Source organism: Pyrus communis, chromosome 17, assembly GCF_963583255.1.
Source record: "Pyrus communis chromosome 17, drPyrComm1.1, whole genome shotgun sequence".
NCBI lineage: Eukaryota > Viridiplantae > Streptophyta > Magnoliopsida > Rosales > Rosaceae > Pyrus > Pyrus communis.
The window spans coordinates 6269653-6296302 of record NC_084819.1 but is presented as its reverse complement, the minus strand read 5'-3'; the positions used below and the strand labels follow the sequence as shown (position 1 = coordinate 6296302).

Below are 26650 nucleotides of genomic sequence, written 5' to 3'. Positions count from 1 at the left end.
TGAACTATTGCAATCCCGAAGCATAACTGTTACATGCCGGAAGCATAACAGCGCTGCATGGATACACGTCCCAGAAAGGACAATCCGCCAACATGGGAATGTTGATGTCTTATGCATGAAGCATGATAGACATATAGGTTCCAATGACTCAACTCCCGAAGTGGAGATTAAAATCCAAGCTCTATAACGCTCAAGATCAGGTTATAATCTGCATTCTCCAAACTATGACTATCCTAGAAAAGATAGTATAATGCCCTTGAAAAGTCAATGGATATCCAAATAAATGAAAAGTTTTTATGCATGCGCATGCATTTGAGAATATGGGATCACAGATTGATGATAACCAATGGTAATGTTGGTTTTTTCAAGTAGCTACTAAATTCATCAATGAGCTATGTTGATATTGAGTCCCGTTCTTTTTCCGTCAACAAAATTATTGGCCAAAATGGAGAAAGGCAATTTCATTACAATTTTGTAAGAACATGGAAAAATAGACCTATATACTTGAATACAATACAAATAGTTAAAAGATGTTGAACCTAGAAGGTTACATATGGGCATTTGTAATATAGTGAAATATACTCACATGATATGACACAAGGTTGTAAACGAGTTCATATGAACGGAGAATTATATATGAAGGGTTGTAAGTCGCCCACATCATATCTCCATAAGTAAATCCCTCAAGTATACATGAGAGCAAATTGCTCTGTATAAATTCCAAAGGAAAAAGTGTCATAAAGTGTATGAAATCCCTGAAGGATTTAGATTGCTTGAAGTAAGCCCTGGAAGGGTAAAACATAAATTATGTACTCAATACCAATTAATGGTATAAATTGCCTTAATGAATACTATCATTATCATATTGTTGCAACATACTAAATCTCTTGCAAGAATTAATAATATTAGAATGGAACTCCTAAAGAGTTTAGAAAGATTATAAAGTGTTTAGAGAAATATTGTCTCAAACTGCAGATCGAACAATTTACCAACACTAATTTTATCCATGATGTTTATCATATTAAAGAATCAAATGGATTGAAGATTATGAGTTGAATACTCAAATGATTTAGACACTAAGAATGATCATTTATCTTCGAGAGGGTAATGATAAATTGATATTTGGTCCAGAAGCACCACATCTTAGTGAAGTATATGCTTTATTGTATTTAGCACAATACATTGAATGAAATAAAGCTTATCTATTGATATCTAAGAGAAATTACAGACATGTACATACACATGAGTTAAAACAAACAAGATGGAGCCTTCACAAAGGTTACTCATGTGACGCCTTAATACTCGGAAGTACCCCAATAAGGGGAGGCACCAAAGGTTGATTATTTGGAGCCTCTATACTTGGTAAAACTCCGGATGACAAAGGCAATCGATGCCATTGGAATAAAGCCTCGAACCTCTGATTATCACTTTGAGTCCAACTTTCGGATTCTAGTAGCTGGTTAAGCTTTCTTTTCATGCTCATTGAGTAAATATTTGTAAGTATGTGTAACACTCTATTCTCGTGCTTGAGTCCTCTGATCTCTTGTTTAAGACTTGCCACCTCAGCTATCAATGATTCAATTTGGCGAGTTTGAGCAAGTAGGAGTTGGCCCATATTGGAAACAGAGCTAGCACACCGAACACTGAAAGCCAAGGAATCTTGAACGGCTGACTCATCAGACCGTTTTGAAAGGATTCTATTATCCTTTGGAGTGAAAAGATTCTTAGCTACCACTGTAGCGGTTATGTTATTCCTCATCACAAAGTCTCCAACTGTAAGAGGGCCATTAGAAGATGAGAAAGACGGGCGCCATATATTATCCTGACGTGACTCGTCGGTATCCCTCTCGAGACTCAAATTTAAACAAAGGTTAGATGGGTAAGCCATTTTCAGAAAATGATGAAGGAGAAGAAGGTTAGATAAATTAAAATCTCAGAAATACAGTAAAGACAATTTTCACAGGTGGGAAATCTTCAAAGTGCAATTTGAATACAATCGATACCTCTATAAAAGAAAAGGCAACGTGGCCACCTGCTCAACAATAGAAGAGACACCGCTCTTCGAATTTCAAAAGCCGGATTTCCCTGCATAAAGTCAGTCAACATTTTTTAGACGCAATCTCAGCTTTTCAGATATCACATGCAACTTTGTCAAAAGATCTTTGACAGAGTTGAAAACGCGTGAATTTCACTATTCTAACTACAACACTATTGCCGACAAGTGTGGATGACAAAGCCACATCCACACCACTACCTGCTTTGGAAAATTCCTATGTATGTCGACTTTCATCCTCTATGGCAAGGCACACATCCAAAATGCCTAACTCTATCTCCTTGCCGAAAATGCATCTGCAACCAAACCTCTCAACGTACTCAGTTTTCTTCCTCTCCAAGAATACCTCTTCAACCAAGTCCCTAAAAATGCCAAACTCATTTCCTCAGCAAGAACCCCTTTCGATCAAAAAGGTTTACACCAACATCTAAATCTTATATTCCTTCCTACAAGAGCAAAAATATCCAATACCATCAGGGATGAAAGCAAGAGTATCTCATATCATGCAATCTCCCTATCCTTTCCTTTGCTCTTGCTCTTACCTACAAGACATGGAGAAAGAAAGCAATCAGTCATAACCTGAAATCAAACTTCCAGTCAGGAACCGACTGCCCAAAATCTTTCCTGATTGCTTACCTAGCATTGCTCTCAAGCAGCCATCTTCTCTTGTAGTATTTGTCACCAAGAAGTGATGGACCAACCAAATTCAAAGGTTGCACACCACTTCTACTATGAAAGAGATTGAAGCCGAAGAATCAACGATGAGCCCATGGAATCTAAAGGGAGAAAATTGGTGGTTGACTGAATGATTGAAAGGCCATGCCTTGCCGGCCCTTCAAGAAACCTTCCAACCCCAGTTCAAGATCAAGTTGTGGAAAGTCAACAACAAGTAAAACAAGTGAAAAAGGTATATCATCTTTGGGGGAAACATCAGCCTAAGGAATTCAAAATCAGGGGGAGAAACTCATCAGGGGGAGCACCCAAAACAGATTAAGATTTTAAGGCTTTCCAAAAGAAGATGCCACATCTTCCTGGGAAAACTAGAGAACATTCCAATTCTACCTGGGGATAGATAAGGCAAGTGAAAATGAGTAGAGTGGTAGCTAGCAGCGGCGTCACAGCTTATGGCCATCCAAGGGGGAGTGTTGTAAAGATGGTGGATGTCCACGCTAACCACTAATCCACTAAGCTACAAGTGGGAATAAGGGTTGTTTTCACTATTTGCCGAAGCTTGCCTCATATGACTCCTATTTTCTATATAAATACAAACTCCACACAACATCAAAGAGATAAGTTCACGGAAGAGGAAGAGAGAGAAAAGAGGAAGAGGAGAGGAAATAATAGAGAGAATTATTTTTGTACTTCCATTATTCTAAATTATAATGAAAGCACCACTGCTGTCCGGAGGATGTACTCCAGTCACACTAGCTGTAGAGGAACCTCTTAAATTTTACGTCTTGTTTATTTATTCCACTGCACACACCGTCCATTTTACAACAAAATATTTATAAAAATTTACGCATTCTTAAACACAGTAGTAAACTAAAGTAGCTATCATACGAACCAATTCCATGCGTTTGGTAAGCTGCCATCGCGTACCTTACTTATCTCCCAACGACAATCGCCTAAATAATACGGCCACAATTAAGAGTGGGCCTTGAGTTAGACAAACCCGACCGGTTGAAATTCAGACCACCTTTAAGTCAGTTTTGAATGATCAGGACGTTTGATAATTTAATATGTATTCAAAAAAATATTATGATTTTATTTGACAAAAAAAAAGTGTGTTTTATTTTACCATAAAAAATAAATAAAATAAAAAAAAGTCATGATTGTATTCTGATAGCAGTTTAATTTAAAAATCTTTGCTAGTTTAGTAACTATTGCAATTAAAGCACAAGGATTTCGGAAAAGGATCCTCGCCAGATCTTCTTTTTAAGGATTTTAGGGATTCTGCAATCATGTTCATTCATCGTAAATCGTGCAGTCAGAAATCATTTAAAATTTAAAATTTAAAATTCAAATATAAATAGTACTTAACAAAAACTAATCGCACGATATATGATGAATGGGCACGATTATTAAATCCCTAGAATCTCTAGGTAAAGGATCCTTGCAGGATCTTTTTCCAAGGATTTCTCTCTTTCCAACACAATTAGACACGTTTGCGGTGTTTTACACTTGTAAATGATCCAATTACCGTCACCTAGAGATGTTTCATTTTTAACTGTTTTTCATTGTGGGATGTTACTGACCTTTTTAATTGCAGTTTTCCGTTTTACCTTCTTGGCTCTCATTTTTATTCTGCATTTTTGCACAATGATCAGAACTGTTTACTTACTAAAATTCACCTTTTAAAGAATCAACCAATAAGAATTTATTTAACTGTAAAACTAACATTGTCAAATTTTTGTTTTTTATGCGAATACCATGATTTGTGTATTTATTAGATAATCGTTAGATGGCAAAACATTTTTGAATTTGATTGATTTTTGAGAGAATTAATCTTTAAAAAACAACAAAAATTGATGATTCTATCATCGTGAAACATTGCAAGATGAGGATGAGAGCTAACATTTCTCTTTTCAAACGGGAGGATATGAACTTGAAATCTCTTAAATATTTTTAAACTGAATAAATTTTTTAATTTTAAGGTAAATCCGTCCTAATCCATTTGAAGTTCTTGCTCCATATCTGAAATCTCTTAAATATGTCCACCATGTCTGATGTTCATCTCAATAATTTTGTAATTATCTCAACACTAACCTCAGTCATCTTTCCTGCTACATTCAATACTTCATTTTTTTTTTTTTGCTCGCCCAGATTTAATTTCACCATTTGTTTCTTCGTCATGGCAACCGTCTCAACCTCCAACTACCATCTCTAATGTCACCAGTATTTATCTGTCAAGTTGGATCGTATCAACTACCTCCTTTGCTTGCTCAGACTGTGCTGGTACCACCAATAAACCCATGAAATTGCGGCTGCGGAGAAGTGGTATGTAAAGTCTGGGCACTCCATAGAGGGTAGTTGGTACGATCCAAACTGAAAAATGGATCTATATATACAATTGGAGACTCTTGATATTGTGCTCGGGCAAGTGGGTTAACCAGAACTACGGATTTGCTTGCAATACGAGTACGAGGAATGGAACTCTTTTTCGAGAACTTGGGCTAGGTTAGCTATCTTGATATTGTGCTCGGGCAAGTGGGTTAACAAAGTGAATCCGAAGAAGATCCTCTTCCTACTTAAAATTCAGTTGCGCACACATACATATCTCTACTAATTAATGAAATCCTCTTTGTCAATCAAAAGAGAGTGAAAAGATAATTTAGTCTCCTATCGCACAAAAATAAATCTTGGGCAATAATGTAATTTCACAGATCCAAATTTTATTGTTTTTTTCTCTCTCTCTCTCTCTCTCATTTTCTAAAAAAATTTGTTCATACACACAAAATGTGTAAGCAAATACTAGTTATATATAAATGCTTCTTGTTTCAGTTAAAGTACTGCGTTAAGAAAACAAATAATCACGCATTTAACTGTATGCATTTCGCCTTGGTTAGAATTTCCCGTGAATCCATACACCACATAGATGTTTTAACCGTTTTACTTCAGAATTATTTTAGACGCACGCCCAAAATCACGTACAGCCATCAGGAAGCTTTGTGGAACTGCTGCTGCAGATTTTTGAAGCTGAAAACTTTTATTATTAACAATGTTGAATTTGAGATCATCATCGTCATCCTATGGTTTTTGGCTACTTTGTTGTCTTTTAGGTGGCCCGATGAACAAATCCGTCTCCACGTCCACATTTGGTGTCTGGGGCTGGAATACTTCACGATCATCTGCATGCTTGCTTTTTCCCGAAGGACCAAGTGGTTGCATGCCACACTGAAACAATTAATAGTCATATAAAATTTATGTATATATTCGAATTTCGATCCTTTCACAAATGTTATTTTTTACTATTCCCAAGTATAGTTAGATTAGATTTTGATTTTGATTAGGTTTATTATGCCTACAAAAAGTTAACCAAGAATATTGTACTTAATTACATACCAAAATTAACACCTACATATCCAACGTCAAGTTTTAATAATAATACTCATCCTATTCAAAGACGACAATGAATTTTCTAGTCAATTTATAACGCTATATATATATGGCATATAAGATGTTTATATTGTCAGATTACGAATCATGGCCATTTGAATTATGTTGATTTTCAATTGAATGCATGTATGATCAAATTTACAGTTCAACAATATAACTTAACCATGATAACAGTAGCCTTTATGCATATCCAAGTGATTCATTTGTAGATATTGGAGATCATGAACCCTAATTGAAAGTGGCCAAGAATCGCATTAACTATAGGAGCGTATACAGTATTGATGTTCAACATTGTTAAGAGAGAATCTGGAATATTACCATTTCCCGTAGCTTTGCATTTTGTTCCAATAGGTTTTTCTCCTGAACATGGCAAGGTTAAGAACATGGCATATCAGCACTTTCAGACAAATAGACATACACGACCGCAAGTAATAATATGTAGCAGAAACTTCTACTGGTGATTACCTCTTCCTTCAGCTTGTCTATTTGCTCCCTCAATAACTGATTCTGATAAAGGAAAAACAAAGTGCATTACATGTCAGTAAGTTTTAGTAATGATTCAAAATATATGACTCAACTCTCCCTTAATTTTCGATGTGAGATTCACTCTCAACACACTCTCTCATGGCACGTAAGAGGTCATTTTAAGATTAATATGTAGACAACACACATTGAAAGAATTTGAGGTTACACACCAAAACAAATTGACAGTAATAAAGGTGGCCCAACTCCTTATAAAATATGCAAGGTCGGTCAATTCACTGGTGTGAGATGATAAGCTCATATTGATGTATATTTTACATCAAAATCACTTGTCTTTTCTTAGTTAGATCCCTACATTTTCGAGCTATTTACTTTCTTTGTCTTTTTAAGGATTTTTCATGCTAAAAAGGAGAGAAAAAGAGCACAAGTAGGATTTTAAATAGCAAATTCGTCAAAACTGCCTGCGCAGATCAGCTGACTTTGTCAGTGAGTTGCGAACAGCTCATAATGAATCAAAGAATGAGCTTTATATGCTTGGAAAGCTACAGATGTCTATTTTCTGGAGCATTTTACGGCTTGTTAATATCATTTTTCTGGAAGAAGTTATGCTTGTTTTAACACTGAAAGGTTCCTAAGAAGCTGAGCAGTTTGTAACTGACAAGAAAGCAATGAAAGTAATAAGCACAATAAATCCTAGCAGCCAAAATTGATGTAGCTGATAAGCTCATATTTATATATATTTTAAATCAAATTCACTTGTCTTTTTTTAGTCAGTTACTTACATTTTTGAGCTATTCACTTTGTTATTTTGTTTTGTAGGATTTTTCAACCAAAGCAGAGGAAAAGAGCACAAGTGGGGCTTTAAATAGCAAATTCATCAAAACTGCATGTGCAGATCAGCTGACTTTGGCTGCGAGTTTCGAACAGCTCATAATAATTAGAGAATGAGCTTTATATGCTTGGAAAGTTACAGATGTCTGTTTTCTGGAGCACTTTACGGCTTGTTAATATTATTTTTCTAGAAGAAGTTTTGCCCGTTTTAACACTAAAAGGTTTCCAAAAAGCTGAGTAGTTTGTAACTAACAAGAAAGCAATGAAAGCAATAAACATAATAAATCCTAGCAACCACAATTGATGCAGCCAAAAAACCACAAGTCTCCATACTAACTAGCTTTAACTAGGATTGAATTGTCATGATGGTGGGAAACATAACACATTTAGAAGATTATGAAAAGAAAAGAGAGGAAGCTAAGTGTAGAGAGGAGGAAAAAAGGCAGCAAGAATGTGGAGAAAGCAAGGCAGCAGGGAGGAGAATCAAAGAAGAGAAGAGACCTCATTCTCTTCTTTCGGTTTTATCTCCTCAAACTCATGAATTTCTTTTAGTTTAATTTAAGAATTATATGTAACTAAATTTTCAAAAGTTAGGGGTTGTTTTGAAGCCTCGATTATGATTGCAAGTTTGTTATGACATTTTGTTTGAATTTCTTTAATGAAAGATGAAAATTAGTTCACTACCTATGTTAGTGATGAATTCTTTATGTGTTTTCTATGGATGCATACTTAGTAAACATATTTAGGATTCCAATGCTATAAATATGTGTGTGCCTACCGTTGCTAAATGAGGACCTCCATATGTTCTAGAGTAGTACTTGTTAATTGCGATTAACATGTAAACCAATTTCTAAGATAAGTAAGACAACGCATGTATTTACGATGCCTTGTGATGACTCAAACTCTTTTTGTTCTTAATGATTTCTACTTGTTAAATCTATGAACACATCATTCTAGATTGCATGCTAGGGACTAAGTTAAGTTGAAAACGTCATTCTTTTAGTACTACGTAAGAAATAGTAGTAAGTTGAGTTCTAACAGTGAGCCAACTTGAGCATCTTCATCCGGAAGTAAAAGGAATTTGAATGAAACATAACATATTTAAATGATTATTTGGTGGTGGATGGTAATTTCCCTAACTCGTTTTCTCAACTTGTGAACTACAATCTATTTTTATTATTTCTTTATCGTTTATACGTTTTTGTTGAATAATTAAAATATCAAATCAACTCCAAAAATCCCAAATATTTGTGAGTGTACCTCTATGTGTCTAGTATCTACATATGAAATTTCGTTGAATTTAGATAAGTGTAACTCGATCTTATAATTAGTTTTCGGTGGCTAGTCAGTAAGAGCAGCAACCCATTTTTTATGATACTTTAAGTAGTTAGGTTTCAATCTTCTACAGGAAAGATCTTTATTTTCATATGCTACAATTCACAAATCCTAGTGTTAATAAAGAAAATCAATAGGAGATATATGTGCTACTTTGTGGTGTGCTTTTAATTCTATCACTAACCAAGAATACGACAACTCTCACTACAAATTGTCTTTGATTAGAATTGAATAGTCATGATGGCGATAACTATAACACCTTTTGAAGGTTATGAAAAGGAAAGAAAACAAGTTGAACGTAGATATTGGGAGGAAAGGAAGCAAGTTAGCAAGGAGGTGAAAAAGGGAAGCATGCAAGACAGCAAGGATAACACTATTCTTTTGGTTTTATCTTCTCAAACTCATATCTTTCTTTGTGTTAATTTAAGATTATGTGTAACTAAATTTCTAGAAGTTAGAGACTGTTTTGAAGCCCAGAATATGATTGCAAGTTTGTTATGACATTTTGTTTGAATTTCTTTTATGAAAGATGAAAATTAGTTCACTACCTATATCAGTGATGCATTCTTTATGTGTTTTCTATGGATGCATACTTAGTAAGCATATCTAGGATTCTAATGCTATGAATATGTGCGTGCTTACCCTTATCGAATGAGAACCTACACATGTTCTAGAGTAGTACTTGTTAATTGTGATTAATATATGAACTAATTTCTAGGATAAGTAAGACAATGCCAGTACTTATGATGCCTCATGATGACTCAAGCTCCTTTTGCTCTTAATGATTTTTACTTGTTAAATTTATGAACACGTCATTCTAGATTGCATGCTAGAAACTAAGTTAAGTTGAAAACATCATTCTCTTAACATACTACGTAAGAGAGAGAGAGAGAGAGAGAGAGAGAGAGAGAGAGAGAGAGAGAGAGAGAGAGCGAGAGTAATAAGTTGAGTTCTAACAATGAGCCACCTTGAGCATCCTCATTCGGAAATAGAAGGAATTCTAACGAAACATTACACGTTTGCATGATTATTTGGTGGTAGATAGCACTACCCCTAACTCATTTTCTTAATTTGTGACTCAACTTTGTTTTCGTTGCACTACCCTTAACTCATTTTCTTAATTTGTGACTAAACTTTGTTTTCGTTATTTTATCATTGTTGTTGTTCTATTTTTGTTGGATTTAATTAAAATAGCAAATCAACTCCAAAAATCTCAAATAAATGTGTGAGTACCTCTGTGTGTTTAGTACCTACATATAAAATTTCATTGAATTTAGTTAAGTGTAATTTAGTCTAATAATTATTTTTCGGTGGCTAGTCAGTAGGAACAGCAGCCCAGTTTTTGTGATACTTTAAGTAGTTAAGTTTCAATCTTCTGAGGGAAAGACCCTTATTTTCATATACTACAATTGACAAATCCTACTGTTAATAAGGAAATTTAATAAGACAATTGTGCACTACTTTGTGGTGTGCTTTTATTCCTATCTTGAGATTCACACTTTCAACAAATAAAACATATATAACTTAAACGTTTGACATTTAGAACTACTAATTATATATTTTTTTCCTCTCCTATCCGAAATGATTGCTATATCAAGTACACTTAATTGGTGACCTATTATGTAAACTACAAAAGGTGAATAAAGTCAGCTTCAATATCTCTCTTTTGAAACCCTTATTGAAGAAAGTTGAGGTTTCATCATAAAATCAATTGACAATATAAGGAGTAGTCTAACTTATTTATAAGCTCATGCAAGGTTTGTTGGAACCAAATCATGCATATCCACAGATGGAAGCGTAATGTAGTCGGAATTGCCCATGAACTCTGACATGGAGAGAATGAGGTTGATTGGGTGGTGTGACTGAATCCAGATCAGATTGTCTACATATCTCTGAGCATGGAGAGTCAAATCACTAGTGTAGTTCTAAGAAAGGAACATGTATGATGTGTGCTACATCGGAATATATCCTCATCGAATGTGCCTTGCATTAGGTGCGTAGGAAATGCTCCTCCATGTCTACGCGAAGACGAACGTAGAGAGTATATATACATCCCTTGTAGAGAATGAGTTTATTGTGTCATCAAAGTTCCTTGGAGATGTTAGAGAGGGTCTTGGATCACAAAAGACTAAGAGAGATAAATACCCAAACTAAGGTATTTGTAGAGATCTTGAAAGGCGCAATCCTAATTAAATCGGAAGACTATCTAGGAAAGAATTTAGGACAAGATATACAATCCTCTTAAGATTATGATTACGTTGTCCAATCCCAAGGTATCCTAATTTTAACTTGAATTACGGTTTCCTTACTTGAGAGACAAGTGATATCTTTAATGTGCTTAGAGCTAATGGAGTTGTGCCGGACTCCCTTGGCCTATGGTAATCCGATCTGGAATACCCATGGAGCTCTAATCTCACTGAGGGTTTTTCCGGTCATTCTAACTACCCTGCGTGCCACCAAAAAATTATGGTCCCACAAATGCCTCTAGCTATACTTCTGAGAGTGTGTTCAGCTCAAAGATGGATAGTTACCAATGGACACGAGCAAATCATTCCAAAATGACCTTTTCTATAATACACACCGGAATGACCTTCGAACTTCAACAACTTAATGATCCAGAGCTAGCCAAGTCCAACTAGTCCCGCTTGCTTATCTCTCAAAGATCTGATCTTTCAGAGTTCCGAACCATATTGTAGAGCCCTGGGCGGAGTTTCAAATGCATAGCTAAAAAGCTGAATGCTAGGTGGAATGCACCGTTTTTTATTTGTCCCTAGGACTTAGATGCTTTTAGAGATATTTTGATAAGTTTATTTCACTCAAGCCTTTAATCTTGTTAGAGTAAAATACTTAAGAGCTTGTCATCATTTGCTTCCCTTTAATAGAATATAGTTTAATCTAATAATATATTCAGAGTTAATAGGTGGCGGAGTCAAACACAAATAAGTTTGTAGACTTAGGTAGCTTCAGACCCGCTTGATAACATTGAAAAAAAAAAAGTTATCCATAAACTTATAAAAGTTTATAAAGATTTCCACTGAGACAATCAAAGTACCACCTTCCTCCAACACCAAGTCTAAGGCCCACGAAAAATCTCTTACTCCGAAACTTTCTTTGATGCATTAATCGGATTAAGGATGAGAAAGTGACAAGTCTTGTTCAAAATGACCTCCAGATCTTGATGTCAATTGGATATGTTTCAATAACCTTGTTGGTTAAGTAATGATGATTGTTTTAACACTTACAAAAGATTAATCTAAGTGTTGTAAAAGAGGTTGACCATGACTTTGATTCTGTTTGTTCTTTAACTTTGCCCCATTCTAGGTCTGAGGATTTTAATAATAGCAACTTGTAACCAAGGAGTTTCCTTTCCAGCCCAAATTACATGTTTGCCTGTAATGAATCTTGAATCAAAAGTTCATTGGGGGCTTGGTCACTTGCACGTGGGATTGAAAAAACCTTCAGAATGACATACTCTATATGAGTCAAACCTAAGTGTTTTTTATCATATTACACTTAGCTGACTTTGCTAAGCTACTGCCTGGAATCAAGCTCCACTGGAATAAAATTCCACTAGAGGATTTCCTAATTTAGATGCCTCATTTGGACCTACTTTAGGCACAAGATCGCTGCAAAATGTACTTAACTTAGTACATGATCCTGGATAGAAGTATTCATACTTCAGGTTTGAGTGTGTAACCCACAATTCTTAGGTTGCATAAACTTTACAAAAGCCAGATGGTGCACTGTAAGCTTCCGGACAACAAGGCTATCTTCCAATGTTCATAGTTCGCCTAACGTAACCACGCTTAATATGACTCGAGTTTCCCAAGCTGGTAACCGGAACATCATGGAATAGGCTTTATCACACGAGACTCCTATGACATTATTACTTTGAATTTTTATACTTGCACTACTGCAAAGTTTCAAAGCTGTGTGATATTTGGGACATTGAGGGATGCTGTGTACGGCAAAAAGATGATGTAAGAAAGAACAAAGTCATGCGAGGAGCAAAACATGCACATTCATGCAAGAAGGGATGAGACTTGTTAGGTGGCAAGGATTCACATTCCTTAGGTCATCTGTAGCGACAATCTGAAAAGATCATTCTGTGATTTGAAGTTTCTATTCTAAATATGCAATTCCCGATGTTAGACCATGCTACGTGCCTGATTCATTCCATATGACATTATTTCTTTGACCAAGCTAACTTGCTTGTGGTGGATTGATGGAATATAGAATTGAACCAATCAGAGGTTGATTTGGTGGGAGCCACACATGATTGAGGCTAACTCAAGTTAAAGTGTAACTTATGCGCACGGCTCATTATGATTCCATGCCCCAATCTTTGTATGAGATCTTTAAATCATGTAAAATTCGACATTTAATTATGTATACAATTAAGTAATCAAAGGTACTTATCTCTTGGAGCACCACCATAGCTTGTGCCAAGGTTGTTCACTTGACAGATGGGCCTTCGAGTTATTTTCCACACCGCAGTTTGAACTTGAAAAGGTGAACTATGCAAATCCATAGAAAATCTTTGCTTGTGCTACTTATAGTTAAATGACAATATTTCTTCACTAGGGACTAGAATCATAAGCTGGAAAATGATATAGAAAGCTATTGGTAGCTTTCCAACGACATAAGCCTCTATGTCCAATTATGTTTGAGGAATTCCAGTTTAGTCCATGAAGTGGACTGATGTGCATAGGCAAATTGTTGATAGCCTTTTACTCCGCACAAGAGTTGGTTCATGTTCCGCGTTGAAACTATGCTTAGGGGGTCTACAGTTACAGACACTTTTCATGTTCTTGGGATAAGTCCCTCATTGCTCTACAGTTGCCAACACACCTTTCATGTCCTTCGAATTAACCAATACTTGCACTTTAGCTTGTGGAGAATGGCATGGTGTCCACGCTTCATTGCCACACTCATGAAAGCTAATTGTAGACTTCAGACAAGAGGTCTACGAGTTGGTTATGTGATGAGGTGTTGGTCCGCACAGAGCCAAACCTGCCTTTGCCTCCTATCATGTTGGCCCAGGAGTCTAGGATTGCCTAGGCTTATCATTCAATTTCTATGCACAAGAAGATCCTCTTGAAGAAAACAGAAATATTTAGTTGAATAAATAAAAAATTAAAAACTTGCTCGTTTGGCAACCAGACCCAAGCCACAAACTTCATAACAATACTATGTAAAACAAAAATCTTTCACTACAAAAGGTAAGAATTAAAGACTTAGCCATAATACGTAGCAGAACGCTATGTGGGAAAAGAGCCCTTGCTTCATTTCATGGAGCATTAATCAAAGCTCCATTGGGATTTTTAGGCTTTCATCGTTAGTCCTGGTAGAGGTTGTGTGTCAAAGGAATATGAGTTCATATCTCAATGAAAGCATCAATTTTTTCAACCAAAGTCGTGCACGTCCACGGCTGGAGGCGGAATTTCCCTTTAACTCATGCGAAGGGAGAATGGGGTTGAATTTTTTTTTTTGGGGGGCGGGGGGTGTTGATTGATCCAGATGGGACTGCCTACATATCTGCGGGGATGGAAATCTCTGGTGTAGTTCTAAGAAAGGAGTATGTATAATGTGTGCTACATCAAAATACATCCTTGGCAAAGGTGCATTGGCTTAGACGTGGAGGAGATGCTCATCCATTTCTATGTGTAGACGAACGGCGTGTAGAGAGAATATGTGCATCCCTTGTAGAGATTGAGTCTTGGATCATAACAAACTTAAGAGAGAATAATACTTAGGCTAGGGTATTTACCAGTGTTCTAAAAATCGGCCTAAGCGGCCGCCTAGGCGCTACAAGGTGGCCAGTTGCTCCGATTAGCCCATAATCGGGAGAAAAAACGGCAAGAGGATTAGGCGGGCGCGGAGGCAGCTTAGGCAGTGCTTGGGCGACCTAGGTGAGTGACTCAATGACCTAGGGGGTTTGGGCGTTTTAGACATTTTGTCGTTGCAGAGAGCTGGGTTCTTGTTCTGGTTCTACCTTCTGCATTTCAAGAAGATGAAAGGAAGAAGAAGACAAAAGGAAGAAGAAGAAGATAGAATAAATGAGTTTCTCTCTCTTCCCACTCCCCCACGTGACAAACATAAGTCACAAACCACTCCACTTTTTGTTTTATTTTTTTATTTTTAAATTAATTAACTTCTAATCCTAATAGACATTGAATATTGTGTGGTGTGCCCCACATCCTTTTTTGATGCAGTGTTCCCCACCTCCCATTTTACATTCTACAAATCACAACATTTACACCATTACTTTTTTTTTAAGTCCATTCACTATATAATAAATAATCTTTAAAAAAATATTTATTATACATATTTATTGTCATATGAACTTTCATCTTATGCCATCTAATTCATTAAAAAATAAAAAAAATCCTATCTATTGGAGAGACATTGTTTGATACTTTTTTTGTAATTTATCATTCTTTTATTATCTTATTCATGTATTTCATACAAGTATAATTTTTTGTAAGAGACAATATGCGCTTATTTACAAGATATACAATAAATTTACCTAAATCCGCCTAGCCGTCTAGAGGCTAGGCGCTAGCCCGCCGCCCGACTAGCTCCTAGCGTTTTTTAGAACCTTGGTATTTACAAAGGTCTTGGGAGACACAATCCCAATTATATCAGGAGACTATCTAGGAGGGAATCTTGAATAAGATATCCAATCCTCATAGGATTATGATTACGTTGCATAATCCCAAGATATCCTAATTTGACTTGAATTAGGGTTTCCTTACTTGGGAGATAAGTAATGAGTTTAGAGCTAATGCATCCGTGCCGGACTATCTTGGCATGTGGTTATCTGATCCAGAATACACATGTACCTCTGATCTCACTTCAAGGGCTTTTCAATCCTTTTAGCCACTCTTAAGTGTCAGGTGTCTTGGGCTTAGAAAATCATGGTCTCACAAGGTCTCTTCTCCCATCAATGTGAGGTTCATTCTCAACACGCCCTCGCATTTTCAAGCCTAACATGTGGGCAACACAAACAGGAAGACGTGAAACATGCGTGACGCTTGGGCTTTACACGTGAGATTTATTCTCAACACTACCCTCTTGCCCACCAACCCAAACCCTAGATCTGGTGCCTCCAACAACGACCCCTAGATCTGGTGCCTCCAAGAACGACCCCTTGCTCTGGCTAGGGTCGGTGAAAGCCCTCTCCCCTCTTCTCCTCAGCCTCCTCTCCTTCTTCACGTACATCACACACTCCTCCCGTGAGTTTTCCCCTCCACAATCCTCCCCCATAATCACTAGCTCCCTTCTTCTCCCTTTCACTCTCTCTTCGCCCTCGGTGTCGACCTTTCTGGGCGTAGATTTTAGTATTTTTGGTGTTTTTGTATTGTCCACCTGGTAGTTTTGTGCTCGCTTAGCCGAATTTTGTGGCCTCGCTGTTCAGTGGTGGCTTTGTGTGGGCTATGGATGCAGGCATTTGTCATCATCTTTGTGGTATATTTGCACCAGTGTCTAATAGTTATTGTAGTGGTTTGGTGGCCGCATAGGTGTTTGCTTTTATTGTTAATTGTTCGATACGACCTTCAGATTAGGAAAATGATCACTCAAGAATATGTACCCATTGGCACCATCTTGTGCTCGTTATGTTTGTATTAATGAAATCTGTATCACTTCTTGTAAAAAATTGATGACCTATATATTAATGATAATTATAAAGAAAACCAGATGTGTAGAGCATAAGAAGGAAAAAGAATGCATTATATAGAACTCATATAATCTGTACCTTTTTGGCCCTAATTTTTTTTAAGCTTCGCTCCAGTTGGTTCTCTGTCTGATGTAGTTCCTCCATGGAACATGATTCCAAATCATTACCTAACAGCTTCCTACACCATACGTATAGCATTTATCTATAATCTCCGACCAAAATGAAAATCTGACTGCAGTATATATAGTACATAACTAATTAAAACAAGCTTAAAATACATATTTCAAGGTAAGAAGCGAATTAAACCTTTTAGAAGCTTCAATAGACTCGATCTTTTTGGCCAAGGTTTGAGTGTCATTCGTCTCATGCTGCATACAGTCCAATAATAGTAAAAAATTTAGTAACGTTTATCATGCATGCAGATGCAGGTTTTAATGAAAAGGCATTGCCTTAGATAAAAGAAGGTATATAAGTAATAGCCCTTCCAGAAAGGATAACCATTTCCCCCGTGGAGTCAGGTGCGTTTTTCAGTTATGATTTGAACCGTCGAATTTTAAGTTTTTATATAAAGATAGTTCTTCAATAAAAGTTAGCCAATTATATAGCAGCAGAATTGATGTTTTTAAATTGTATGAAAGGATTGATAGAGAGACTGTGTAATGGCAGTTGACTCGAACTACCTCCATATCTTCTTGAAATGCTTTAGTAGTGAGCTGGCCTTGATCCTTCATTCTCATTTGGTAACGGTCTATTGTGCTTCTGATGCTGAAAGCACAAGAAGAGTTAAGAATACCACCAACAGTGCTAGTTAAATATGTTAACCAAGATTAACTAATTGCATGCACGTCCAGATGTGAGATTGATGATCCACTATTCATTTAATTCTTCAATTATATATGAAGATTTTTCAAAGTAATTCTTCAAAACTAAACCCAAATAAAAGTTTCAAGTTGGGCAATAGATTTATATGTATTCATAATTCATAAAACAGTGACAAGCCATGGACGTCGTGATTTGGAGTTTGAAATGAAAAGCTAATAAGATGACTAAGTACTACATATATAAGATTATGGATTGAGGATTGAGGATTGAGGATTGAGGATATATATATATATATATATATCGAGTATGGAAAGAGAGGATATATCATAATTCAGTGCGCCAAAGGCAAGTCAGGTCGGGCACAGTGTTAGCCCCTTAGTCAAGTTATGCAAAAGGTTTTTTTAACAAGGTGGAGGTACACTTACAATGATTTAAGAAAAGGGTAGATCGAGTTGAAGGCCACGGCGGGCACCCCTTACTCAAGTTATGCAAAAGGTTGTTTAACAAGGTGAAAGTACACTTACAAAGACTTAAGAAAAGGTTAGATCGAGTTGAAGGCCATGCTATAGTAGAGAAAGAATAAAAAACTAAATCTCTCTGGATATCAAGTCAACCAATTTATTGTTCTTATCTCCAGATTCTAACAACTCGTTTGGAATGTGTTTAAAAAAGCCATATTTACACTCAACTCAAGTCTTAATTCTATGAAATTCAAATCATGTCTCATTGTGCCCCTAACGTTAAGTTTACTAAGAAATTCGTTAAAATTGTTTACATTGCACAAATAGGACCAATTGTAGTTGATATATGTGTCATTTGTGACGGGTAAATAGTTTTGAATAATTTATTAATAAAATTGATGATATGGGCAAATTGAGACACGATGGAGTTAAGGCAAAAACATTTGAGTTTTAGAACGTTAAAATGAGACTTGAGTTAAGTTTTAGGAGTATAGATGTCAATTAAGTTGTTAGAAAAAATAGAGGTTGGGAGAGAGATCATGGCAAATGATTGTTTTTTTAGCATTAGTGAGTTAAATTGTTAAATGTTACAGGAGAGGGGATGGGTGGGTATTGAACCCACAACAGGCATTATTGTTTTTCGCTACTACAGTAAAGCGCAATCTGCATGGTAAATGATTGTTTAGTTATTATTTATTTGGATAATAATACTTACATTCCCCCTTGGAGAATGTTCTATGTTTTCTTAATGTGGAAATTTCATAATGGGAACCATTCAACTTCTTAATCTTCATTTGAACGGTTCATCAAGAATATGTTACTTAGTACCTACAACGTTGATTTTTTCTATACATTTGAATGACTAAATGATTTCCAACTCAAATAATTTGTTTGTAGTGGTGATCTTTAAATGAAGATTAAAAAAATTCACGATTACGATTAGAAAATTTGTATGGTTGGTATATATTATTTGCATAGGGAAAATGAGGTCATCCCTTCACGGGAGAATGCAAGTATTATCTAAAAGTATAGATATAACATATCTAAAAAGTACGGATATTTAAAAAACTAAACTATACATACGCCTAGTGCTAGTCTACTAGATGGAAACATCTTAACATGGTATAGTTTCTAGATGTTATTTATTTATAACCTAAAAGGACATTTTTCTGTTGATGAAAATAACAAAGAAACCTAGTACTCTTGTTTATATATTGAATGGGAAATGATAAACATACCCCATTTTTAGTCTTTCAAACACTCCTAATTAATTTTAACGGTTGAATTTTCTTGATTTATGCTTAGAAATAAAGAGGAGTGTGTGACAAGTTAGAAATGGAGTGTGAAGATCACTTTCCATATTGAACAACTTCTTAGTAGGCATGGTTAACAAAAATTATTGTTATGCAAAAAGATTGTAGCTCAAGTAGCTAAGAGCAATCACTCATGTACATGAGGTCTTGAGTTCAATCCTCCCTAACCCAGGATCGTCCTAACCAATATTTGAATACACCGGAATGATGATCTTAATTCTCTTGTCCTAATTAAGCATGCAATATGATAAAATGAAGCTAGCAAATGGTATATTTGCACTCATTTTAGTTGGAACACATTTGTATATCCATTATAGTCAAATTCTACTTTGGTTTTACTATAATGGCTTATATGCTATTTTGTTCGAACACATTCGTAATATTTTTTTTCTATTATTTCTCAATCACAAAGAAGATTCTCTTAGCACAAGTACTTTAGATATAATATTAAACATTTTAAATGAACAAATATTTTGGAGTGTGCTCTAGGGTATACGATGTCGATCAATCAGTTCTCAAGATTCATGCATTTCTCAACGCTACATTAAATCATTGTTGGTAACAAATCAACCTCATCTCATACTTCAAACAAGATTATTAATTTAACTTTACCAGATAGTATTTATTGAGTGGAGAAGAGATTCTCTCATACATCATTGATAATTTATTACGTCTCAATCGTTATTAAACATGTAGTGATTTTTTTTAAAATGTTATAAGCACTTATTAGACGACAACGTCATTAAAACTAAATCTTAATTCCATAATTAGAGAATCTCTTCTAGTAGAGATTATTAAAAGAGACCCCCTTATATATTTTTTGGTGAAGGGAAAACGATATTACGTCTCAATCATCATTAAACATGTAGTGATTTTTTTTAAAACATTATAAGTACTTATTAGACGACAACATCATTAAAACTAAGTCTTATTTGCATAATTAGAGAATCTCTTGCAGTAGAGATTATGAAAAGAGACCCCTTCATTTTAAGTACTAATCAATATATAAAATGGGGAGGCCAGGAACTAAAGCTATATGCACTGACATTTAATTTAAGAATTGAAATTAAGGTAATTGTATACTGATTTTTAAGACAAGTACAACCATTGCTCAGAGGTCCCTCAGATACAGTACTGAACAAAATTCCAAGATTATTTATTAGTTATTTCACCTTACATTATCAGTTGTTTTTCCACTGTTCGGGTTCATTTACACCATCTATTGTATATCACTGATTTAGATTCAATAAATTAAGATCTACAAACACAAAGATTCAGTAATTAACAAATCAAAACTGATGACAAATAGATATAGCAGAAACTACTGTACATATTTATGTCCTCAGATTCATACGGTAGAGAGAATTACATCCAAAAGATTTATTTTTTATTGTTCAATTAACCCAGAAATTTGCGGCCCTTGAATAAATATAGTGAGTGAAAGATCAGCAACAAAAGATAAAAAAGAAAACCCAATTAATTAAAACCCAGAAAACTTTCAACCCAAACGCAAAACAATGAAACAAAATTAGCACAAAAAAAAATTTGAATCAGAAAAGATCCTATACATCTAAAGCCTGATCAATATTTGGTATTATAGACCTTTTCCTATCTATTATCTGCTGCACGTACTACACAAGAAGCAGCTTTTATCCATCGATTACAGTCAAAAACTGAGATTCAACAAAATATAAATCGTAATAAAATGCCAGATTTAGTAAACAAAATAAAACATAAAATTATGGTTGTGTTCTAAACGTACCTGGTGCTCGAAAACTCATAGAGCTTCCCTCTTGCGGAGAAGATCACAAGTGCAACTTCAGCATCACACAGGACTGAAAGCTCAAAGGCTTTCTTCAGCAGCCCATTTCTTCTCTTGGAAAAAGTCACTTGCCTGCTCGCTGCATTTTCGATGCGCTTCATCTGAGTCTTCCCCCTCACCATTTTCTCACCTTTCCGAACACGAAAATCGAATTCCGGAAAACCCCAGTAGCCGATTTCCCGGAAAATCTCAAGCAACCGCAAGAAATAGGGTTTCTAAATATGGAAAGGGGGGCAGACCAGAGAAACCTGCAATCCTAGAAAATAATTTGAGGAGGAAGAAGATGAATTATTAGTAAAGATTAATAGAGACAGATTGATTTGCCCTACTTTCTTCTTTTCCTTTTTAGGTCTCAAAGTCTATGAGGAGAACCCTATGAACATATGTACACAAGTATATTTGAGGAAATATAAAAAGCATGGAATAAAATGAAAAGGGCAAGGAGGCCATCTGATTTGAACCTAATCCATCATCTCCCTTTCTTTTTTTGGTAATTAATGGACACCTCCCAAAAAAGTAAAAAACAAGGGAATAAATTGCACAGCCTACACATGTCACCCACTCACTATTTCTTCACCCAATGGTAAAAAAAAATTTGAAACCCCTTATTGGGGTGCACAGGAACTTGATGCCATCAAGTCTTTCGGTGACACGTGCAAAAAGTGACCGACAACCGTCGCCGGTACTGGCCGGCTCAGAGGTGACGAGCTTTAAAGCGAAAACAGCGAACATTCTTGTCTATTGCCAGTTATATCTGGACAATCGCTGTAACAAGGGGTTGCAGGTAAATTTGGAGCACCGAATGGGCACCGTAAAAATGGTTCGTTTTAAAAAAGTCTTTGTCCGTACGAGGGGCTGAGACATGAAATATCTCCGTGCCATTGGATAGAGTGATCAGCCAATAAGGTGTTGCCACGCGTCGACGGTTGTCAACATCACAAGGTCTGTCACGTGGCTTCCGCTTGAGAGGGGTGTGGAGCAGGGACCACACGAAGGAACTGCCGTGTGATGGGGAACTCCTCCCATCCGTTTAATTACAACAATCCTCTCTAAATCTGTTCTGTGGTTCATTTGCGTTTGTGACTCTATTCCCCCATAGTTAACCAAATTATGGACCAAGTTAACCTAAAGGACTACAATGTTAATCGAGAGTACATTTCAACATTTGTAAGAAAGAAAATAAAAGTTTGGAGTTAAAAATCGACACATGATGATGAGTTTAAAGACTATTACTGTAATAAGTCTTATCTTAGTTTTTCCACTTTATATCTTTTAGTACATTTTGGGGACAAGTTGTCTGGATAAAGTTTTGGGCAAAATTAGTAATACACTCGTAAAGAAAAGAAATTCTAGTGTATGCCAACTCTTGAATATGACATCATTCACACAATAGCGAGTCATCTGTAAGTTTACATTTCAAGTCCATCGCATTAACGTGTGTTGCCTTATGCGTCAGGTGAGACCTCACATCCCACATTTGTGTCCCACCTGCTTGATCCAAAACCCCTATGACCATGGAACCATGGGTATGGTACTGCCGTATAAGGTAGCTTCGGCCAAGAGTCCAAGACCTTCTAAAGTGGATGAGTGTTTGACTTGCTGGAGTTGATATTTTGAGATCTACCAAATCAAGGCCACACAAAAATAATGTTAAAATAAATGGTTAGGTAAAAGGTAACTAGTATGTGAAGAGACAGGGCATTCAATGCATGACATTATTGTGTAAAAGGTCTCCTCTGTTTGGGTTTTGCTTTTTTATTCTGTTTCTTTTTCTTTTCTGTTAAGGTCATCGCAGCTGGTAATGAAATATTGAAATGTTGTGTTTTTGGTTCGAGTCTTCTGGATTTCTGGTTGCTTTTTTCAACCTTCTCCTCTTATTCAACCTTCTCCTAGTAGCATCACCATTGCAATAGATAATTGTCATCTATTCAAATAATATATCATTCGTTCAATAAATATTTGTCGTATAGTGTCATCTATTACAAAGATTTTCTTATTTGTGGACGATGATTACTTGGAAGGTTGGCCTCTATTTTAAGTAAATTGGACTAGTATAAATGTTTGAGAAAATTAACTACAATAAATATATTTGACATTTGGTTGCAGAAATAATCAATGTTTATTATTTGTCATTATATCACCATTGTGTTGTTGTTATGTCATAGTTTCAGCATTGATATATGATTAATATGTGGTCATTACATATGGCTATTTTCCTTATTTTTTTATATATAATCAATCAGTTATAATTAGGTGTCGAACTTGTACTCTAAGTGAGTCAAATCTGGTATTATTTACTTATAAGTAGAGAGTAAAATTACTAAATTGTAATACTATATTTTGTATAGAAGCCTTATTTGGTACACCAAATAACAGAGACTGGCTTGACTAGGCCTAGTATACCACGTTTGGTGTAGCTGGTTCTTAGTTTAAGTGGTTCTTAGTTTAACGGAACAACTTCATCACTTGGCTTGGGTTCTTATTCTAAAGATTTCTTTTTCCTAGAAATTTTTTCCTTATCTTGAAATTTTTTGGGTTGGATTGTCATCCGTTTGTAACAACCTGAAAGAATTTCAAAGATTGATCGTCGGGTAAAAGCACGAGGGAGTTTTTTTGGAAAAAAAATTCATGTGGATTGTCATCCATTTGTAACAACCTGAAAGAATTTCAAAGATTGATCGTCAGGTAAAAGCACAAGGGAGTTTTTTTTGGAAAAAAATTTCGTGTCATGATTTTTTTAACTAAGTTAAAAGTATATGTGATAATTAAAATGTAATACAATCTTAATAATAGTCCAGAGTTCCAACAAACATACGTTAGCACTTAGGATTGACCTGGACAATAATCTAAAATATTGCGTAGTAAAATACACATTTTAAAGAGCATTACTTATTAAGGATTGACCTGGACTAGAGTCTAATGCCATCTAATTCTAACGACCAAATTAGCAGGGGTCTAATAAACTATTTGACTTTTTCACCAGAATGGGGAACGCCAGAACTACAGAAAGATGATGCTAACGTTCCAAAGGAACAAGCTGCTCAAACTGATTTTTCAGGGTAAGAAGAGGTAGAGAAAATGCATCGAGTCAATATTCGAGTATCAATCGCCACGACGTTAAAGTAACTCATGTCATACTCCCAATAAAAGCTTGAACAATCTTCAATAAAAGAGTATTTGTACCCGAAACCGACACATATAAGTAGGTAAAGAATACCTAGAGACGCGAGACAACTCTCTAAGTAACCTTCAGCGTTGTACATACATTGGCCAAATGGTCCTAAGTTCCTAACATTGTACCAAAACCTATATCTACTTCCCTTACTCTTTTGTTTTATTTTGTCAAAGGAATGGCAAGCATTAAGCAAGTTGCGGTCATAAAAGATTTTGAAAATTAAAATTGAGGCTACGCACGTAATTAAGCTAAGATGAGTTTTATATATTTGTGGATTAAGATCGTTGGACATATATTTGGTGGCTTACTTCGTAATATATTTTTACATTATTGAAACTCATTTTTACTCAAGAAAATGGGCAAATCAACTCACTCAAACAATTCTAATTTCTATGATGGGTTGGGTTGAACGGGTTTTGATTATTTATTTTCTTTCTTATTCCTAAAGAGAGTATAAGTGACAAATAATCTAAAATACATGTAGTAAAGTGAAGTCAAATTAGCACTCTAAAAATTCATGTAATAATGTAAGAAAAATGTTATTAGCATTTTAAAAATCTAATTTTACACTCTTTACAAGTGTATTTTTCTTTCTCATTATAGAAAGTTTGGAGCACAAAATGAGATTTTGGGAGTACCAATAACAATTCCCTAATGTAGCATTAAACTTATCTTATGAATTTGGTGTTGTAGAATCATTATTTATTACTTAATATTTAAATATCATAAATATAAATAAACCAAGTGTGTTTAATAACTATTATATTATGTATATGTGTATGTAAAATAGATGTATGTTTTAAAAATTGTTAATATTCGGATGCGTCAGATTCAATAGTAATAATACTTCAACCCAACACAACCTACTTACTGTACGGGTGGTGGTGTTTCTGCTCAAAAATAATTTTAAAAAATTTACAACCCAACCGAACCAAACAAATTTCGTTGAGCTGGTTTATAAACCCACGAATGTGCCCACCCTAATTTGCCGGGAGGCAGACCTGGATCCGGCCCGGAAGTCGTTGAACCACAAATATAGGCAGTGTGTAGACTAGTGGACTGACTGTATACTTTTATCTCAGCTCTCTCTCCTTCCCTGCTGTGCAGAGAGTCTGCACAAAAATGGCTTTGCAATTGCAAGTGCAACTGCATGCTCCTCTTAATAACAACTACCAATTACATATTCACCGACGTCTAAATCAACAACCCAGCTGCCAAATCTTTGTTCCATTATCCTAATCTCAGTCTCTGAGCTCCCTTCGTTCTCGGTCGATATCTCCGTGTGAGTAGCTATCTTCGCATGTTCTGCTCTTTTATTCGAATAAAAAATATAATCTTTTCATTTAGATTTATCATTTTTTGTTTGTTGTGTACAATGCGATTGCAAAACTTGTCGGATTCTTTTCATTCGCATTCGGGTCAATTATGCATCCGGACCATCGCAGGTGCATTTCTTTCTGTTACTGACTCTTTTTTTGTTCCAATATTGTTTTCTTTTTGTTTTGATACAAAGATATTCTACTCTAGATATAAGTTGGACTAAGCCATCATTATTTATTTGGTATTGAATTCATCTCACATGATTGTACTAGATAGAAGGCTCACATGAGCATTGGTTATGCAATGTGATGGGGTGAGAGTGGGAAGAGAGAATGCGGCACGTCGGGACGCGAATGGATTAGATTGAGGACAATACTTGCATTCCCAGTAGGAGACGAACCCATTCTTTCACTTGCAAATATCGGATCTTTACCATAGAAATTTCATAATCAAAACTATTCAATCTCTTAATCTTCATTTGTATCCCTACAAAAAATCATTTGAACAAGTAGCATATTCATGATGAACCATAGATTTATTTCATATATTTGGAGGACTAAATGATATCAGATGCCCTAGGGTTGATCTTCAAATGAAGATTAGAACATTAAAATAGTTCCGTTTGTGAAAGTTTTACAGTGAAGATACGTTATAAGTAACTGTGGGAATGAGCTCACATGCTTAATTGGAAGCATATAAAACTTGAGAGTAATCCAAGCAGACGATTTAATCTAGTATTAAGTGACATTATGATGGAGATTTAGTTGACATTCTTCGTTGGTTTTGTTTGTTTCTTGGTTACTACTTGGACAAAGATAGTTTTCACGTGCTTACATCAAATTTATCATCATTAGGATGATGCAAACATATATGTCTTGTAGTAATAATAGAAACTCAAATCTTTCTTTCAGGCTAGAAAATTGAATCTTGAATTGCGCTGAAATCAGGTGAAGAGATGCTGGCTAGAAAATTGAATCTTGAATTGCGCTGAAATCAGGTGAAGAGATGCTAAGAAAAGCTAACGGTATTATTGTCAACTTAAAGTTTTATGCTTTCGATAGACAGCGTTTTGATTTGCAACGGCTGCAATGCATTTAATGGTTTTTGTCAACTTAAACGTTTTGTGCTGTCGATAAAACAAGATTGTTTGCAACTACTGCAATGCATTTTTTTGGAGCACCAAAACCTGGGCTTGTTCCCTTAAACAAGTCGATCATGACTGCCATGGTGGCATGACA

The 26650-nt window shown here is 35.5% G+C and overlaps 1 protein-coding gene across 1 annotated transcript; it reads right to left on the bottom strand.

Moving 5' to 3' along the window:
• Positions 1-5440: 5440 nt before the first annotated feature.
• On the bottom strand, positions 5441-21442 carry LOC137721863 (agamous-like MADS-box protein AGL19). Its single transcript, XM_068460889.1, has 7 exons — positions 20858-21442; positions 17180-17264; positions 16806-16867; positions 16578-16677; positions 6635-6676; positions 6488-6529; positions 5441-5947 (listed from the first exon to the last, which is right to left on the bottom strand). The coding sequence occupies exons 1-7, from the start codon at positions 21037-21039 to the stop codon at positions 5801-5803; spliced, it is 660 nt and encodes a 219-aa protein (XP_068316990.1). The 5' UTR covers positions 21040-21442; the 3' UTR covers positions 5441-5800.
• Positions 21443-26650: the final 5208 nt, after the last annotated feature.

Excerpts from the sequence above, each read along its gene's own strand:
- LOC137721863 (XM_068460889.1), bottom strand. The coding sequence starts at position 21,039 with ATGGTGAGGGGGAAGACTCAGATGAAGCGCATCGAAAATGCAGCGAGC. Across the intron at positions 6,677-16,577 it reads AAAAAATTAGGGCCAAAAAG|AATCAGTTATTGAGGGAGCA; the intron begins GTACAGATTATA and ends TTCCTTTATCAG. Across the intron at positions 6,530-6,634 it reads TAGACAAGCTGAAGGAAGAG|GAGAAAAACCTATTGGAACA; the intron begins GTAATCACCAGT and ends TGCCATGTTCAG.